This window comes from Sorex fumeus, unplaced genomic scaffold (genome assembly GCF_029834395.1).
Source record: "Sorex fumeus unplaced genomic scaffold, SorFum_2.1 ptg000037l, whole genome shotgun sequence".
Taxonomy (NCBI): Eukaryota; Metazoa; Chordata; class Mammalia; order Eulipotyphla; family Soricidae; genus Sorex; species Sorex fumeus.
The window spans coordinates 30,014,764-30,035,241 of NW_026606094.1; the positions used below are offsets into that span (position 1 = coordinate 30,014,764).

Sequence of the window (20,478 nt, forward strand, 5' to 3'; positions counted from 1 at the left end):
CATTGGATTATATTTTAAGGACCCATTTTTTCCCACTTGATCTAGGTTTAAAAAGTGAGCCTTTTTAAAAATCGTCATTGGCTTTAGAAAGTACTGTTTAGTGATAAATATTATTTAGGAAGCCAAAAATTATAGGTGTCAGAGGGGAATCAAATCATTTTACTTTAGCAAATAAACAAGTTTCTTTTCTTTTTTCAAATACAAGTCAAGTTCAGTTACTTGACTGTGAGTATGAATGTGTTTCTCCCTCTTCTGAAAAAGTTTTTCACCTTTCTGCTGTGCTTTTTGGCTTGGTAAACAAATCTACCCACTGAAAGATATATAGTGCCATGCTCCAGCATTAGTAAAAGAGACCAACATTTAGCTATTAAGAAACTGTTCCAGGGGCCAGAACAATAATACAGCAAGTTTGCCTTGCACCCAGCTCACTTAGCATCCTATATGATCCCTGAATTCAAAGCCAGGAGTAAACCCCTAGAATAGCGGGGCGTGGCCCAAAACATATTGCCCCCCCTCAAATTGCTGTGATGTTATATTAATGGTAAACATTTTAGAAATTGTAAAGTCATTTAAAATAAAAAAGAAATTTATTCTTTCCTGATGGATGGCCCACCCAAACAATACTCAGGAGACCTGCAGATCCCTGCCAGCAATTCTGGGCCAAGCAGGTTAGCAGATCAATTAGAGAGCACAAGAATGAGTGCTGGGAATCCCCCAGTGCTCTGTCCCATGATGTATAGGATCATGTGGTGCTGAGGATCAGACTGGGCCCACAGTTTTGAAGGCATGTGCCTTAAGCATTATATTGCATCTCTGGTCCCCAGAAAATTGTTCTTTTTAAAACTCCAAAGCAGGACATAAATAAATAATTAAAAAATATCTTCGGGGCTGGAGTGATAGCACAGCGGGTACGGTGTTTGCCTTGCACGCAGCCAACATGGCCGACACAGGTTCAATTCCCAGCACCCCATATGGTCCCCCGAGTACCGCCAGGAGCAATTCCTGAGTGCATGAGCCAGAAGTAACCCCTGAGCATCGCCGGGTGTGACCCAAAAAGCAAAAAAAAAAAATATCTTGCAGACAGCTGTCAACTTAAAAGCATAAATCACATAATATTTAAGTAGCATTACACTGATTGTCTTGTTTATAGAGACAATGGCCCGTGGAAAATATTGATGATATATAGAAATTTTTTCTAGCTATTTTAAATATGAAAATTTAAAGTTAAAATATTTTATTCAGTTCATTTTAACATGTATCTTTAGAATATCATGGGTCTATCTTGGGAACTTTGGAATTGTTCAGAGGGAAAACAACAGAAATGAGTCTTACATTCAGGCAGCTTAAATTAAAGACTCATTTTTTTATTTACAAGTATTGGACTGGAGAGAGAGTACAGTGGGTAGAGCGCTTGCCTTGTACATGGTCAAACTCAGTTTAATTCTCAGCATCCTATATGATCCCCCAAGCACTTCCAGGAGTGATTCCTCAGTGCAGAGCCAGGAGTAAGATCTGAGCACTGCTAGGTGTGCCCCACCCAAAATAATACCCCTCCAATACACAATTATTGAGCAAATTCCTCAAAATTTTTACATTATAGCACTATTATCTGGGGAGGGGTGAGGAATTAAAAATCTCTATGTACCGCACAGTGTGTTGGTAGAAGCATCAGAGGGAAAATATAAGACTCTCAAGGTTTAAAGTTCCTTAGTGTACTGTTAAGTGTGAACAATGATATTTGTATATGATGTACCAGGAAGGATTGTAGAAATTCATTTTTCCTTGCATCTCTCCTCTAAATATCTTTTAAAAACTAACAAAATAGTTAATATTTGTGTTTTTGGACCACACTCAGTGGTGCTCAGAGACTACTCTAGGCTCAGAAACCATATAGGGTGCTGTGGTTATAAATATACAAGGCAAGCATCATGACCTCTGTACTATCACTCTGGTCCCCAACTTGATAAATTGATCTAGTGTCTGAATATGAAAAAAAATGGTAGATTGACCAGGGTCCTGAAGATTTACTGATTTTCTTTTCACTTCCTATATATCTCAGACTGAAATACCAACAGGCACATACAAAGAAAGTAACATGCAAACAAACCAGAAAAGCCTATAATCTTTCTGGCTGAAGAATCAGAAAAAGATCAGAAATCCAGCATGGACCTGGGTACAGTCTCAGTTTCCCTATGGATATATAACTGTAGGTCTCCTCTACCACCTGCAGTAACAATATTACAGCCCAGAAAGGCTAGCATATCCCTAGGAGAGATATTTCCCAATGTACATGTGCTGCTGGCATCAAAGGAACCTTAAGAGGTCATCCATGCCAGTAGCTGGTAAGACATAACCAGTAGCTGGTAAGACATAACCCATAGACATGGGAAAATATGCTGTATTTTTATAGATCTAGAAACAAATATCCTTACCGGTAACAACAAGTAACTCAGAGAGGAACTTTCATACCTGGTTGGTGGTAACATATGCAGACATTCATTAGGAATTCTCAAGTAAGAAGTAAACCAACTAAAGCAGTATTCATAGACCTGAGCACTATATTGTGTTTGGAATCGTGTTTACAAAATAGAACAGAATATACAAACACAGACACACACATCCCAAAGAAAAAATAGAGATATTGCCTGATAGAATAAAAGATTCTATTTTTATATATACATTTAAGACATTCTTATGTAATATATTCAGAATATAATCAAACATAATTCATTATGACAATAATTAGAAAAATATCCATCTGGATGAGAGAAACTAACTCTAATGACAAGATGAATCAAATGCTGGAGTTACTTGACAATTTTTAAAACAACTACCCTACACTAGCGCGCATCCTCCACCACCAGGGTTCCCAGCATCCCTCCCATCCCCCATTCCCCCCATCCCCCCCATCCCACCCTGCCTCTGTGGCAGGGCATTCCCTTTTGTTCTCTCTCTCTCCTTTTGGGTCCTGTGGTTTGCAAGAGAGGCATTGAGTGGCAATCATGTACTTGATCATTGTATAACTGAAGCCCAAGCACAAAAAATTGTAAGTCTATAACTGTACCTCATGATGTTTCACTAATAAAAAATTAATTAATTAATTAATTAATTAAATAAAATAAATAACAGAGGTATATCCTAGTTGTTAAACACTGTCATTTGTAGGCTTGAGGCAAAATGACTTTGTCAAACCCTAAAACTTTGTTTAAAGACTTAAGAAAATAAATCCTAAAATTATGTGTGCAAAGGTTTTTAAAAAATTGCAGAGCCACAGTGTCACTATTTTTTAAAGAATAGAAGTTTACAATAATTTCCAGTCAAAGTCACAAAGAAACATATAAATGTTAAAATACACTTCACTGCCTAATGTTCTAGGAGACAAGAAAACACCTAAGCTCGTTTCAATAAAGGCTGACAAAGTAAAAACAAAAACAAAAACAAAACAAAAACAAAAAACAACTACCCTAAAATTACCTTAACTTGCAATTTGAGTTTTCTTGAAATTACTGAAAAAATTTAAATCTTTATAAAAGCAATGGAAGTTGTGGGAGGTCGAGCCAATTTCAACCACGGAATAGAAAAAACAATGAGAGAATTTAAAATCTGAGGAATAAGTTCAGAATCAGAAGAAAATGTAATAGAGTAGAATAGTGAAGCTAAAGATATTTAAAAAAGTTTCTCCATATGAACACAGAAAGAAAAATACTTAAAAATAAAAAATATTACAAGCACTGATAGTACAATAATTTATATCATAAAATAAATTATGTAAGATAAATGAGGGTAAGATAAATGAGGGTACAGCAGAAAAAGCGTTCAAAGTATCTCTCAAATTTGACAAAATTACAAATCAAAAAAAGTGTGGAAACCATGAATGGAAAAGAGAAAATCACATTAAGACACAAAAAATTCAAAAAGTAAAAAAGACTCAGAAGAAAAATCAAGTGTCCCTGTACTATACTTTGACATCAGTTTATATATCATGGGCTTCTAGTCTAAAATCACAAGGGCCAGAAGCAGATGGCACACATTCTTGAGTACTCTTTATTTCTTTTTTGTTTTACAATGCTAAGGACTGAACTCAGGTCTCTTGCATGCAAGGCAGGCACTTTACCACTGAGCAATGTGACCCCACCCAACACTGACAGCCTGGCCCTTGCACAAGAATGATCACTCTGTAAATAAAGAGGAAAGAGATAATGGAACGCACACAGCACCCTTAAGTTTTCACAAGTAGAAACACAATAGAAATGACAAAACAAAATTCTCCAAACAAAACTAAACAGCAAGAAAAGAAAGCTTTGAACTTTGAAAATCAATGAAGGCATAGACATAGGGGTAAATATGATAACTTATTCTCCTTAACTTTTACTTTATTTTATTATTTTACTTTTGAATTCTTTGTTTTTTATTAGTGAAACACCATGAGGTACAGTTGTAAACTTACAAGCTTTTGTGCTTGGTTTTCAATTATACATTGATCAGGTACTAGTAAATATCAGCAAAAAAATAAGACAACTAAATGCTGCCTTACACAAGATTAAATTCCATCATAAGGACATAGCCAACCATAAAGAGATCAGAAAAGGTATTCTATGCAAATAAAATAATAAAAAGAGCAGACACTGATAGACATGCCAAAATCAGACTTTTAGGAGAGATAAATTAAAAGGCCATGATTTTATTTTAGTTTTCAGTGTTAGTAATTCTTAGTACCACCAAACCTTAAATGCTACATACCTCAAAGTGCATTATAAAATCACAACTAATGTGAACAACTAAAAGTGAGTGAGTTGAGAAGTGCTATTATTAAGATATTTAAAATTTCCTCATTTTAACAAAATCAAAAATGTCAGTGAGATGCAAAATATCATTCAAATTAATGTGTTCATAATGGCTTAAGGTTAGAGTTTGATGTTTGCATATAAATGAACCTTTTCCTTTTAAAGTATTAATACTTGAGTAGTTAGTAAATTTAGAATCTGTATTATGAACTTTTTCTAAGGGTAAATTTTGTTTTGTTATTTAATACTCTTTTTGCATTCTCTTTAATTAAGTCACCATGATTGCAAAGGTATTCATAATAGGATTGTTTCTGGCATACGAAGTTGGAACACCAATCCCACCTCCAGTGTCCCCAGGGACCCTGCCATTCTCCAGCCTGACTTCTTTGGCAGGCATGTAACAAATTTAAGGTAAATTTAAGGGTAAAATTTTTTTTGAAGTAAATAGATTTTATTTGGAGGATTTTTTTTTATTAGTGAGACACCATGAGGGACAGTTATGGAGGGGGAGAGAGTGAGAGAGTGAGTAATGCACTCAAGAGAGAGCACAGACTTCTCCAAGGGCGGAGAGAGAGCCCCTACATATATTCTAGCATTAGACATGAAAGCATGAAAGTATACATCTCAAGAGAGTAGATGCGGGTGACGCATGTGTTCAGGCGCCACATGTGCTCGGCCACATGGGCACAAGCAGCACATGGGCTCAGGCAGCGCATGCACGCCAAGGGTAAATTTTTAAGGTGCTTTGCAAACATAATATTAGCAGGTCTATCAGATTAGAAAGATTATTACAAAAGACTAAATTAATAAGGTCACATTTAATAAATGAAATTATAATCAAATTATCAATAGAAATGACATAAGTAAACAGTCCAAAGTCCTGAATCAAGGGGAAATAAAGAATGTAGAATCCTAAAATAAGAGTATGCATTTCTAAGTTGTGTCAGTTCTATAAAAGTTAAGAAACAACCTGGAACTAAACAGTGTTTTCTATTATCATTAAAAGATAACCTCCATTCCTCCTTCTTCCAAAATATTGCTAAATATATCTGTCTTCATGCAGGTGGGTTTTGGATATTTATTTTTTTAAAGATAATAGTTCTTTCAAAGCTTGAATTTATTCTAGTTGAAAAAATTTTTCATGTAGGTAAAAGGAATTAAGATTATGTAATTTTTTTCTGTAGCAACATGAAAAAGAATCCAGATAAAGAATATAGAAATTGAACCATCCAGCTCATACAGCTGTAATTATAACTTTGTAAAAATTTAGAGCTGGTTGAACAGGATGGAGGAGGAAAAACCTCCAATCTATTAATATTAGGCGGGAATTAGCTAGCAAGATAATTTTAGCCTACTTGGGTTTGCTCATTTCCATCTCTTCAAGACAGCATAGTGTTATTAAAAAGCTCTTTTAGGTAGGACAGTTACATGAATTTCTTCCTCCTTGTCCAATATGAGCTTAAATGGTTGATTCAAGGCAATACCTTAAGGGAAAGAAGGGGACTATTCTCTGGAGTCTACGGTGCAACAAACATGGCTCTGTACTTATATGTAAAACCAAATCAAAGTGAAATGAAGATCACTGCCCTTTTTCAGGTTAGTAAACCCAGGCACCCAGGAATTGTGCATCTTGTTCAAGAACAAATTTGAGTTTGGAATAGAATTGCCCTGTCTACCCAACCCATAAAATTTCCTCTTGTGGAAAAGAATGAGGGAGAAGGGTCCTTATTCCAGGCACATTTCAACTGTAAGGAAAGACTGACCATTATAGCCAAAGCACATTTTATATTCACTCTAGCTCGGTGATCCTCTCAGTAATGGAAAGGGGTGGTGGGGGAAGGGTTTGGGCCACACCAGCACTGCTGAAGGTTACTGCTGGTTCTGTGCCCAGAAATTGCTTTCTTGTGTTGCTGAGCATTGAACTCAGGTCTCCAGAATGTGATGCCTGGACTCAGCATTTTGAGCTTTCTCTCAGACCCATGCTGACTTTCGTGGGAAGTATATAACAGTGAGGGTGGTGGTGGGGAAGGTGACCGGAAAAGTGTCAATATAAAAAAAAAATCACAGGACTGATTTGAGGTCAGGAACAAATACAGTCGAGCTCTATATACAGTTCAACCCATGTTGTCTCATATTTAGTAGTTAAGTGCTATTTCTGTGGCATTTTGTAAAAGACTATAGTGGCATACTAAACACACTTCCCCAAATACTAATTTTAGAATCAAGTAGTAGGTGGAGACTTTTTATCTGCCATGTAGACTGGTGCTAAATTCCAAAAATGCACAGAACTGTGACAAATCCACAGAACAGAATGCCTTCAGTATTTTCAACCATAATGTAAGAGAAGGAAGTAGGATTTTATATTTAGAAGCAGTCTGTCCTTCAAAAAAATGGGGAAAAAAGATTGTTTTAGTGTCACTAGAAAAAACAATTGATATATTAATTGAACTGAGTTATTCATGTTCTCTTTGCCCCTTGCTAACAATGAAAAACCGTGTGCTTTCTTTTTCTCTTGTTCCCAAATAATTTAAATCAGTTTGTATCTCCTTCCATCACTCAGCTTCCTCTTATTATACTCGATCAGGAAATTAACTATATGCTGTAATATAAATCTGGTGCATAGAATTACAGGCTCAGAGCTACATACACATACTCGCATACATATGCACATATAATATATTGCACATATGTACAACATCATGGACTAGTACTTTCTTTTGAGGGGTGACTCTCCCAGGCAATGTAAGGGCTATTCCTGGCTCTGTACACAGAAGTGACCCCTAGAGGTACTCAGAAAACCATATGTGGTACCAGGGATTCAAACTAAGGCAAGGCAACACCCTTAACCCTTATATTATTTCTCCCAGCCTGTAGTACTATCTTTAGGGATTAAAGAATTTATAATAATAATAGAACTTAAGAAATAGTACAGGGATTAGAGTGCTTGATTTGCATGTGGCCACTTCTGGTTTGATTCCTGGCACAGCATAGCATAGAGATAGAGTGCACTGGACGTAACCTCCAGACATTTATGGATGTAGCACCAAATTTATATATATATATATATGTATATATGTATATATATCCATAATTTATATATACTTATATGCAAATATATCACAAACCATGTAAATATATGTTATATACATAAATATATATCACACACCCTCTCTTTCACAAAGCCTGAAACTTGAAGAGAAAAAATACTTACAAAAATAAAGAACACATGGTTTACAAAGCAGAAAGGGCTAACAGACCTTTCGATATTACTGCTCTAAAATTTCTGCTTCTAGGTAGGATAGGGTGATCATTCTATAATACAAGAGAACACTTGGAAGTCTACATAAAATATATAAAATAAACAATTTAAAGCAATCACAAACATGCCAAAACAGCAAGTTCTACCTGGTTTAAGATTGTGAAGGTACAGAACCCTGTAAAGTCAAGGGAAGAATTTGTTGATTCTGTGGTCTGTGAAGACTCCAAGACTTGGCCTGGGAAGAAGACAACTGTGGGAGGTTAAGAACTGTGGAAGTCTGGAAGGACTGGGGTCTGGCATGATTCAACATTAATTTCAATAATCTCATGCATACAACCAATTCTCCTGTGATGGCATTTGTCAAAGTCTGAAACTACTAGGTTAAACCCCACCCCCAAGTAACAGATATCTAGCAGTCTTACAAGGCTGAGAAGAAAAATACAATGAAAAATTGCTTAAGATTTGACAAGAGGATGGTCCCACATGGACACATGACCATGTGAACCAAATTCAGACTACCTATATCTTCAGCTAAGAACAGTTAATACAAGGCTGGAGCAATAGCACAGAGGGTAGGGTTTTTGCCTTGCACACGGCCGACCGGGGTTCAATTCCCAGGATCCCATATGGTCCATTGAGCACTGCCAGGAGTAATTCCTGAGTGCATGAGCCAGGAGTAACCCCTGTGCAATGCCAGGTGTGACCCAAAAAGCAAAAAAATAAAAAGGAATAATAAATACATGTTTAAATTATTGAGGAAAAAAATAACAGTATCTTACTATATATATGTATATGTATATATACAATATATCTATAAAATATTTATTGGAAATTATTTATGCCCTTTATACTTATATTGATTTCACATGGTAAGAGTAGTTAGAAAGAAACCTGATGATCTGAACTGCTTAATATATTTACTACATGGGCCTGTGTTTAGTGGGCTGCTTATTGAAAACTAGGGTGAACAGAAGCAAAACAGGGATAGAATGGTCTTTCCTAAAACTCAACCAAACTTCATACTGGCTCAGATTCAGTTTAAAATAAGGTAATCTCTACTCTGTATCCCTGGGAAGAAAGATAAATCTTTACCAAAAAAAAAAAAACTTCATCATCTTACAACTCTGTATTTTAGTATATGCATTAATACACACTCCAGCATTTAGAAAGTTACTCAATTGACTTTCCTGAATCTGAGCTGAATAGTGATGCATAGAAAAAAAGTCTGCCCTAACTGGCAAAGCCAACAAGACTACACTGAAAAACAACATGTAAAGAGGCAAATTTTTATTCATGTAATTAACAAAAATCAAAGCAGCAAATATTACCTAAAAGCAGCAATATTACCGAAAAGCTTCTTTTTTGTAAATACAATTTAAAGTATGTATTTTATATATTTTATGCCATTTTAACTTTCTCAATGTCAGTTTTTTATTGCAAACTATTCCTATAATATCTGAGCAAAAATTTGTAAATTATTTATTTTTTAGAACATGAAAAACACTATTCATTAGTTATGAACCACTGTAAGCTATAGGACTATATTTTAGGGCTGATTTTTCAACAACGCCATGTATGTAACTTAAACTGGCTCATACTTGAGACGTATACCATTCTACAGAGATAGACAAGCAAGTGGGAAAAACTGATAAGATTAAAATACTATAATTATGAAACATGTGATGCCTACATCTCTCACAGGACTTCAAAACGACTTTAATAGCTTCTTGTAATGGAAAAAGTCACTCAAAGGAACAAAATCATTGAAAAGTTCAATATGTCACAAAACTGCAAAACTGTTAAATTCACTTTAAGTCTAAGGGTTTAAATCTTCGATATAAGCAAATTATATCCCAAGATATAGCAGTTTGAGTCATTTTAATGTATAATCTAGCATATTTTGTGACATGGCTCTTATTGGTATCAGTGAACTATAACTTAATTGTATTCAAAAGTCCAAGTTATGCAATAATTTTATCAGATTCATTACATATATATAAAACGTATATTATTATGAATATAGAATTAAATATAGGTAGATAGTAACAGGATATTTATGCATTCATTTAAATATGCACATTTAAGTGCTTAATCTGTTTTTCAAAGTTTAGCTCAGTAGTGTATCTAGTTTGTGAAGTTATCTTTAAACATAAAAGAAGGAACAATATAACCTGGATATTTTCTGAGGAAGTCAGAACTAATTTTTAATAAGAAGCATATTCAAAACTAAGGACTTCTTTTGGAAGTTGACTTATAGACACAAATAATTAGTCTAAAAACTCTCCATCACTTTCTTCACCTTTAAGAACTTTTCAATCATAGATGACACTGAACAGAGCTCTACAAATGTGATCAGATAAAGATTGTGAACGTAATCAAAAATATACCATCAGGAGAGGGAGCTATTGATCATCTTAGATATGTTATAAGCACTCTTCTAACACTGAACTCAATATTTTAAAAATGACATACCATTTTCAAACTTTATGCACATCACAATTTATAAATAAAATTGACATTCATCAAACCCTCAAGGTTATTTTAAAAATTATCTTCGCATGCATTGAAAACAGTCAAGTCTCAAGCAAGTTAATATAACATTTGGAACAAGAAATACTAAAAACAAACCAACATGTTCAGAAATTAGTCATTACTTTTTCAATTTACAAGGATAGGTTTTTGTTTTTAATCCAGATTCCTAAATTGCTAGTAGAATGCAATGCCTCTAAATGCAAAAATTAAGTACTTTTTTAAGTTCCACACTACAGTTTCTCTACACGGCAGATCTGATTCCAGTGAAAAAGATCAGCATCCTCCGAGAGACATATTGCAAACAAAACGTGCTTAGTAGGTGGTGTAAAGTCAAGCCAGGAGTCAAACAGAACCAAAGAGATGACAGAGATGTGATATCCGGCACAGTTCCGTCAGCAAGAAAAAGGAAAACCACATGGCATGCTGAAATGCCCGAGTTCCTTCTCTCCTGTCTGATCATTAAATCTTACATCATTAAAACCGCTTCCTCTAGGTTAGCGCTGCTTTCGGCGAGACCCTCTTTTAAGAATAACATTCTCCAAGTGCAACATTGATATACCACAAAAACTTAATAACCTACCATTTTCTTTGCACTCTTCAGGAGGTTTAGCCTTTTTCGCAAGTCGTGGATCCAGCCATGATGTTGTCTTTGTGTTATGGCTGAAAAGAAAAGAAATCACTCTGAATAGACACATCCGTAAAGGAGTCAAGTTTATTCCTTAAGAAAAAAATGGGGGGGCGTTAGTCCAACAAAATTGCAATCGATACACTTAATTTGCTTACTGGTTCTAAGTAGCCCTGAAGGAGGTGTAAGAGTAATTGTGCAAGGCAGCTGTAGATTTGGCAACCTCAGCTCCCTGGCCTCAAAGCTGCTATTTTTATTAAAATCAACTAGGATGTTGCCAAGTTAACCTCATTGAAAATGCAGAACTCATCCAGAGCAAAAGGAATTTATTACAAACACAGGATTCTCCAGTTGGAAGAGCACAGTTTGTAGGCTCTGATCCTGTTTCCTGAGTTTGCGAAAGAATTATTTTCATCCAAAACCTGCCCTTTTCGTATATGGTTGTTTTGTTATTTAACCACAGAGCTTGCAGAGGCAGGACAAAAGTGATGTAAATTACAGCATGTTCTTGGGATTCCTGTGTTTTCTCAAAAAGTGAATAATTGCAATTTCATTAACCCACATTTAGCTATTTCTATCTAAATACAGTCAATCTAACAAGGAAGGTGGGGGATTAAGAAAAAGTCTATTGTTTTTGGAGTAGAACTTATGAAAATTAGTGAAAATTAAATATTATATTTTGGAGAAAAATAACGTTTTCTTTAGGCATTTTGCCAGAAGTTTCCAAAAGCAAAGGAGAGGAGTCTGAGGGAAAAGAAGGGAATTAAAGAACTTGTCTTCTATGTGGCTCACCCTGGTTTGATCAAAGGCACCTTGTAAGGTTTCCTGAGCACCATAAAAATAAATAAGTAAAGAAGTAAAGAAGTGATAATTTTAGTGCTGTGTATGTGTTTGTTATTTTTAAGAAAATCCTGATATTATCTGCATTGAAATTACTTGGAGGGCTTATTTACCATACATAATCCTCCTAGAATTATTAAATCAAAATCTCTGAGGTGTATCCACATAATCTGTGTCACCAGAAAGCACTCCAGATGAGTGTTTTGGATGACTATTATGAATATATACAAGAAGAATGCAACAAATCATAACTATTCCCATGAACCAATATTTTTAGTATGGATAGCTATCTCAAAGTGATTTCATCTACCAATGGCCAAATTATCAAGGGTGTGCCATTTGTGAGGGATTGAAAAACAATAAGAAAATTCACAGATTGGAAAAAGTATAAGATTTTTTTCTAAGGAAGGCTGAGTGCAAATTAATGGAATATGAAAGGAAAAAGTGAAAAATAGGTTGGAAATGTCAAGCCAGGGAAACAGGGAGATCTGGACACAATTGTGAGGAAGTTGAAACGATATCAGTTTCACTTGTATTTTCTCTTCAGTGAATTTAGTGAAATGCTATATTTTATCATATCACAGTTAAAAATGTTACCTAGATAATCCAACAAACCAATCTGTACTTAAAGCAAAGGCCAGAAAACCTCCCTGCTGGCATATTTAGCAGCAATTTTCCACAACATAAATGTCTCTTTAATGAAAGAAGTTTCAAGGCAGGAAGGAACAAGGATAGAACCAAAATGGACAGAAGGGAAATAATTTCAAGGTGCTAAAGCAGTATTCAAATAGTGTTTTCAGAATTATCATCTCACCTACCTATAAGAAGAACCACCTATAATTTGAGAACCTAGGCACTGCGACTCTTGGGCCCTTTCTGCATATATACCACAACTTCTTTAACCACTTATCTATAGTTTTGTGCGTGGGTTATTTGCCGATCTTGGCTATTGTAAATAGTAGTGCAAAAAAATACATGTTTATCTATCTTTTAAAAATAAATACTTCTGTGTTCTTGAGATGGTTAGATAACTGTGGAATTGATACATCCTATCATATGATACTTCTATTTTTTCTGTTTTGAGAAATATCCATACTATTTTCAAGAGATGTTAACCAACCAATTGACACTTCCGCCAATAGAAGATTTTCTTTCCTCCACCCCTTTAACTCTATAGAGATTTCACTGTGTGTGTGTATGTGTGTGTACATGCAAGCTTGCACACATGTACTCATGTGTATGTGATACCTGTTTCTATGTGTCTGGGGAAAATGTTGGTAGGTGGCCAAAGAAAATGATGTTTTGTTTTTATTATAACATTTGCAATTCCTTCACCAATTTTGGATAAAAGTCATTTCTAGGTATAAGACATATTCACAAAAGTACCATCCATCTGTGGGAAGGTACTAAAGAGCCATTGCTTTGCCCTTATAGGGACCTATATGATCACATCTATACCACAGAACCCTGGGTCTCCCATACTGGTCAATATTATAGAGGACATTGTGACTTTCCAGGCTATCATGTGTTTTTGTAAAGCATTTCATTGCTGGAAGATTTCTTTTTTGGTTGAACTAGCATTAACAATATGTGACTTTAATACATTTTGACAGACTGAGTCTTTTATAGTTAACAACATTTTAAGCTGATTTTCTGAAATGATTTTGAAAGAAATTTGAGGAGTAGTTACCTCCAGTAATTGTCTTAAACAACACATAAAGTTATGGTATAGTATTTTTCAATAGTGAGTCTTGCTGGCCTTGTAATTTGCATCCTTATTTAAGATGCCTTACCAAAAGATTATTTGTAATGCCTTAGGAAGACACAGACCAACTGTCTTTTCAACTTCCCTTAAATTATATATTTTAAACCTCAAAAATTTAATTTGAAAACAGAATTAAACATTGGACAGGAAAGTGTACAAAATGAAACGATTGAGGGATTTTTTACAACCTGCATAACAAATCTGAGGAGTCTGTTACCAAACCCCTTGCATTGCTACAGTATAACATCAATTCTCTGCATTTATCCAAGTTGTGTGAGGCACAAATAACAGAAAGTTAAGGACAAATGCAACATAATATTTTATTTCAATACTAGGTTTATTAAAATACACACAGAGACTACATCTGCAAAGGAACATTTGCAAAAATAAAACTATTTTTTCTAGCTGGGGAATGAAATAATTATTTTTCCTTTTTTTTTTACTTATTGTTTTCCTTTTATTAGGGATTTTTTTATTCTCTCTCTCTCTTTTTTAAAAATTTTTATTAGTGAGACACCATGAGGTACAGTTGTAGACTTACAAATTTTGTGCTTGGGTTTCAATTATACAATGATCAAATACCCATCCCTCCACCAGTGCCCATTTTCCACCACCACGGATCCCAATATTCCTCCCATCCCCCATCTCTCCCATCCCACCCTGCCTCTGTGGCAGGGCATTCCCCTCTATTCTCTCTCTCTTTTTGGGTACTCTGGTTTGCAAAAGAGGCATTGAGTGGCAATCATGTTTGGTCGATAGTCTACTTTCAGCCTGCTTCTCCCATACTGGGAGGATCCTCCCAACACCCTTTATTTGGTGCTCCCTTCTCTATCTGAGCTGCCTTTTCTCCTAGCATGTGTGGCTGGCACCCAAGCCATGGAGCAAAATTCCTGGTACTAATCTCGGCCATTCTTGGGTGTTAGTTTCCTATTTTGTTACTTTATGTTCCCCAGATGAATGAAACCTTTCTATGTCTATCCCTCTCTTTCTGACTCATGAAATGAATATTTTTGAGAAAATTTCAACCACTAATATACACACTACTCTAGGTATTTTAAATGATAAAATTAATATGATGGTCATAAAAGCTGAGAGATCAAGTAAATCAAAGTTAAAAGCTATTCAAACTCAATGTCTTATGTAAAATAGAGTTTCAAAACTTAAGAAAATTATTTTTTCACAACTTTTCTCTATGGAGCCAACAGTAGAGCAGGTAGGAAACTTGTTTTGCAAGCAGCCAACTCAAGTTCCATCCCTGGTATGTCCCAGATGGTCTCCAGAGCATTGCCAGAAGTAATCCCTGAGCAGAGAGCCAGAAGTAACCCCTGAGGACCACTGGGCATCTAAGTCCCAGGAATGGGATAACTATAAGTAAAATTTTGTTCAATTCTGCCATTCTAGTTTTAAATTCATATTTGAATGTTCTTAAGAGAAGTGATAGGTTGACTTATAAAATAGTCAGGAATTTTTGTATATTTTGTAAGACTAACCTTTGCCAAACAAGCAAAAGCAGCAGGATAAATAATAATGTCTTATCTGCTGAGGAAACATTCTCACCTGGAAAATGCTTTAACTTCAACAGGAAAAGCTGGAACATTATGACTTATCACTAAAAGTTTCTCTCATTGTCTTGTAACATTTCCTGATTGTTTTGTCAGAGGCTATGTGGGAATGCTCACATGTGGCACCTAGTTAAATCCCAATGAGCCTTAGAGGCTGTGTGTTCTTAACTGGACTTTCCAGATAGAAACAAAGGTTGAGAGAAGCGGGGTAACTTACCCAAGATGAAATAGCTGGCGTTGTAAATCGAAAGACTGACACTAAACCTAAATATATCGGCTTTCCCAAATTTTTGAAACCAAAGGCATAACTAAATCTGACAATGTTTTATACTAAGTTGTTTTATTTTGTGTCCTTTAGAGTACAATCAAAGATCTTTCTGTTCATCTCCCCTGGTTTAGAAATTGAGATCTGTTTTAAGGTCTATACTCAGTACTATATATGCGTAGGCAATCACTGCTTCAACAATGTTGATCTTTTGTGGGGTGAGAATGTTTTTTGGGGCCACATCTGGCAGTACCTTATGCTCAGGAACTACTTCTTGGTATGGTACTTGAGAGAAGTGTCTTGTAGTTTTTAACAAACTTACAAAATCATGCAGTGCTGGGGATCAAACTTAGGTGGTTGCATGCAAGGCAAGAAGCTCAACAGCTCTACTATCTCTCAGTCTCTCTATTTGTCTTTAATATCTTGTACTTAATAGGTAGCACTATAGCACTGTCCTCCCATTGTTCATTGATTTGCTCAAGCAAGCACAGGTAATGTCTCCACTTTGAAACTCGTTGTTACTGTTTTTGGCATAATGAATACGTCATGGGTAGCTTGCCAGGCTTTGCCATGAGGGCAGGATACTCTTGGTAGCTTTCTGGGCTCTCTGTGAGGGGCAGAGGAATCAAACCCGGGTTGGCTGCGGGCAAGGCAACCGCCCTTCCTGCTGCACTATCACTCCACTGTAAGTGCATAGTGATGAGAGAATGTTACAATAGAGAAATCATGGATAGTATCATTCAAAACATTTTTTGTTTGTTTGTTTTATTTTTGGGTCACACCCAACAATGATTAGGGCTTACTCCTGGCTATGTGCTCAGGGAACACTATTGGCAAGATTCAAGGGATTATAAAGAGTGCCTGGGGTCAAACTCAGGTCAAACACATGTACAGTAAATGCTTTATCTGCTGTATACTTTTAAGTCCTACTGGAAACAGTTTCTTCTTATAAACATGAATTGTCTATTCACTTAATCACTTAATCACTTAACTTCCCATTAGTCGTTGATTTGCTCGAGCGGGCGCCAGTAACGTCTCCATTTGTCCCTGTCGCGTGCTAGTGTAGCCCAATGGCATCTGTTCGCTCCGGGAACATGAAGGGCCTCAAACCGATCGGTCATGATCTTGACGAAGAAGTCTGACCATCTGGGAGGTGGGCAGCCACGCAGTCTCTTGACATCCCGTGGAATCCAATCAGTAACAGCTCTAGTCCAGTGGTCGTCTTTAAATCTCATTACGTGACCAGCCCATCTGATTTTCGACACCTTGGCAAATGAGACAGCGTCCCTGATCCTTGATCGTCGACGGATGTCAGAACTCCGGATTCGTTCTCTCATTTGAGTGAAACGTGATATTCCAAGCATAGCTCTTTCTATTCTTCTTTGGGAGACCTGAATAGCATTCTCATCTTGTTTGCATAGGGCCCAGGTCTCTGAGGCATATGTTAATGCAGGAAGAACAGTGGAATCAAAGAGATGTGCCCGGAGCCGGAGGTTCTTTGTCCTCTTAGCTATTTCTTCAACGTTCTTGAAGGCGTTCCAAGCCGCTCTCTTCCTCCTGTGCAGCTCGGGTGCCAGGTCATTTCTCATGTTGACCTCTCGACCTAGGTACACATAGCTGTTGCATTCGGAGATGGTCGTTCCATTGAGAGCGAATGGGGCGTCAGGAACAAGGCCGTTTCTCATAAACATTGTCTTCGTAAGATTCAGCTGTAGTCCTACCTTTCCACACTCACAGTCAAAGTCGGCCAGCATTTGTGCTGCTTGGCTGATGTTTGGTGTTATTAAAACAATGTCATCAGCAAAGCGGAGGTGGTATAGTTGCCGACCATCTATCTTCACTCCCATTCCTTCCCATTCTAGTCATCGCATGATGTTCTCGAGGGTGGCACTGAAGAGTTTCGGTGAAATGGTATCACCCTGCCGCACCCCTCTCTTGACATCAACGATCACTTCTTTGTAGAATGGTGAGATCCTGGTAGTGAATCCGCAATACAGCTCACGGAGGATCCTGATGTATTGGGCTTGAATGCCCTGATTGGCTAGGGCTTCAATGACCGCTTCCCTCTCAACAGAATCAAAGGCCTTCTTTAAATCAATGAACGTTAAGCAGAGCGGCATCTTGAACTCCCGAGAAACCTCAATGAGCTTGGTTATCGTGTGGACATGGTCGATGGTGCTGAATCCTTTGCGGAACCCTGCTTGCTCGCATGGTTGTCCTTCATCTAGTCTTCTGCCAATCCTATTCAGGATGACTCGAGTGAACAACTTGTAGATGACAGACAATAGGCAGATCAGGCGATAGTTGCCAATGTCATGGATGTCTCCCTTCTTGAACAGTAGTATGGTCCTGCTGGTTTTCCATTGGGACGGAACCTTGCATTCAGACAGGTAGCGAGTGAAGAGCCGAGCCAGTGTATTGATGAGTACTGACGGCAGGTTCTTCAGGTGTTCAGGTCTGACCTTGTCTGGGCCGGGTGCTGTTTGTTTCTTTACCGACGAAATGGCGTGTCGGATTTCGGAAGGGAGAACGTTGGGAACGACATACCCATCCTGTGGAATTTGGTATGTCGGCAAGTGGACATGGCTATCGAAGAGATTTGAGTAGAAGTCATGGATAATCTTCTCCATTGCCGTTCTGGAGGATGTGATGGATCCATCAGGACGTCGGAGGGCAGTCATCTTGATCTTATAGTTGGCGAAGGACAGGCGGGCGTTAGGAATACTTTTCCCGGCTTCTGCCGCATCTACCAGTACTTCTGCTCTTCTCTCTTTAAGGTCTTCCTTGATCACATCTCTGCACTGCTTTGCAAGCTCGGACGTTAGCTTGCGGTTGCCTGAGGCATGCGCCAAACCACGCTGGCGAATTAGCTCAAGAGTTTTCAAAGATAGGCGACTTTTTGTGGCTATCTCTCTCTTGGCGTTCCTCGCACATTCATGGAGGTGCTGAACCAGTCGATCGTATTCCTCGTCAATGTTGTCAACAATGGCATCTTCACATGTTGCCGCAATTGTCTATTCAAATAATTTTAAGTCAAATATTCCTCCATCAAATCTAAACTTTTTTCCAGAATAAAATCTTACAAATCCTTATTTATGTAATCCATGTACAAATATTATGACTTGAAGCTTTGCTAAAGAATTGGATATTAAGATGCCATCAAATGGACAACATATTTATCAGGAGAAGAAAACCTGTATTTTTGTTTTGGGTTTGGAACTACATCCAGAGGTGCTTAGGAACTATTCCTGGCTCTCAAATCAGGAATAACTCCAGGAAGTTCTCAGGGCACCAAAATGAGGTGCTGGGGATCTAACACTTGGCTGCATGCAGATCAAGTACCTTCCATACTATCTATCTGGCCTTGTAACAAAATATATAATTTTCATATAGATTGTGCCCCCTCTGTCTTCTATTTCATTGTTATTTTACTCTCTGCTTTTTCCAGTGCACACAGTACTTACTAGCTACTTAAGAAACTTTAAGTGAATGTTTAGGGTAATTAATGTAAACTAATTTTAAGTCCTTTCTTTGCCTTTTATATCTGGTTCTTTTCCTCCCCATGCTTTTTTGCATCATATTGCTACCTAGATCAAACTAATGTTTCATGGTTATAAATAATGGATAATATTTCATCAGATGAAATTTTATTGGTGGAACAAGAAACTTTGATTCTCAAAGACATTTCTTTCTTTTGCTCCGTTTTCTCTAAAATTAATAATTTAATTTTAGACTTAAAACAATTTTAGATACACTTGAATAAAAAATTCCTCCTAAAAAGTGAATTCTGAATCTCTGTTTTTAACTTATATTAAATTCTATCTTCTTGCTGATTATATATATACCAGAAGAATAATGTTATTGAAGTCAAATGTCATTGACTTCACTAAGTATAATTTTTTGAACAAGGTACACAACATAAATATAAATAGTTTAGAGTCTGTTGAGCAATAAAAGATGTGTGTGGAAATTAAAAGTTTCAGTAGTAACAGTGGCATAGATTTTGGAACAATAGTGACATGAAAGTCATTAAGTATTTAAGAATAAATATGAGCTCATAAAGGTATATATCAGAGTCTCCTGCCCCCGCGCCTTGCTGTCCTCACCAAGGCCCCTTGGAGGGGGGGCAGGTTGAGTTCCCCCCCACCGAGCAGAGCCCCAGCAGCTGAGGACCTCCAGAGCCAGCCCCGGCCATGCTGGGACCACTCTCCACACGTCCAGACAAGCCTCATGCATGAAAGAACTGGCAGTGGAACCAGGTATGCGGGTCCCGGGGCTGAGATCTCCACCCCTGCTTGGATTGGAACTGGGTCACCTTCCAGTAGGTAGGCGTGACACCCACCAGCTGCCACCAGCGCCAGGTTGGTCCCATCAATGGCCAAGACGCAGTGACTATAAAACCCAGCTCCCAGAAACGCGCGGCTGCATTTGTGTCCACGCAAAATCTTATTATTTCATTTTTCCTTTGGAGAACCTGGCAGGCTACCAAAAGTATCCTGCCCGCGCAGCAGAGTCTGGCAAACTTCCTGTGTCGTACTCAATATGCTAAATACCAGTAACAATGATGGGTCTCATTCTCCTAACCCTGAAAGAGCATTGAAATGGCTCTTTTAAAATCTCAGGGCTAGGAAGAAGGAGAAGTTACTGGTGCCTGCTCGAGGCAATCCACGAACAACAGGATGATCGTGATCATGAAAGGTATATACATTGATATAGTAAAGTAAAAGTAAAGTAAAGGCCCTCCCGTTGATCGTCGATTTGCTCGAGCGGGCCCAGTAATGTCTCCATTGGAGACTTTGTTGTTACTGTGTCTGGCATATCGAATACTCTCCGTAGCTTGCCGGGC

At 37.3% G+C, this 20,478-nt stretch overlaps 1 protein-coding gene across 11 annotated transcripts in view; it reads right to left on the reverse strand.

Moving 5' to 3' along the window:
* Window positions 1-20,478, reverse strand: part of MAGI2 (membrane associated guanylate kinase, WW and PDZ domain containing 2) — a 1,504,283-nt gene that overhangs the window by 477,122 nt on the left and 1,006,683 nt on the right. For all 11 annotated transcript variants that reach the window (XM_056117966.1, XM_056117965.1, XM_056117957.1 and 8 more), the window contains one exon: window positions 11,156-11,235. In XM_056117966.1, the coding sequence (XP_055973941.1) occupies window positions 11,156-11,235 (80 nt within the window). The remainder of the gene's footprint in view (window positions 1-11,155; window positions 11,236-20,478) is intronic.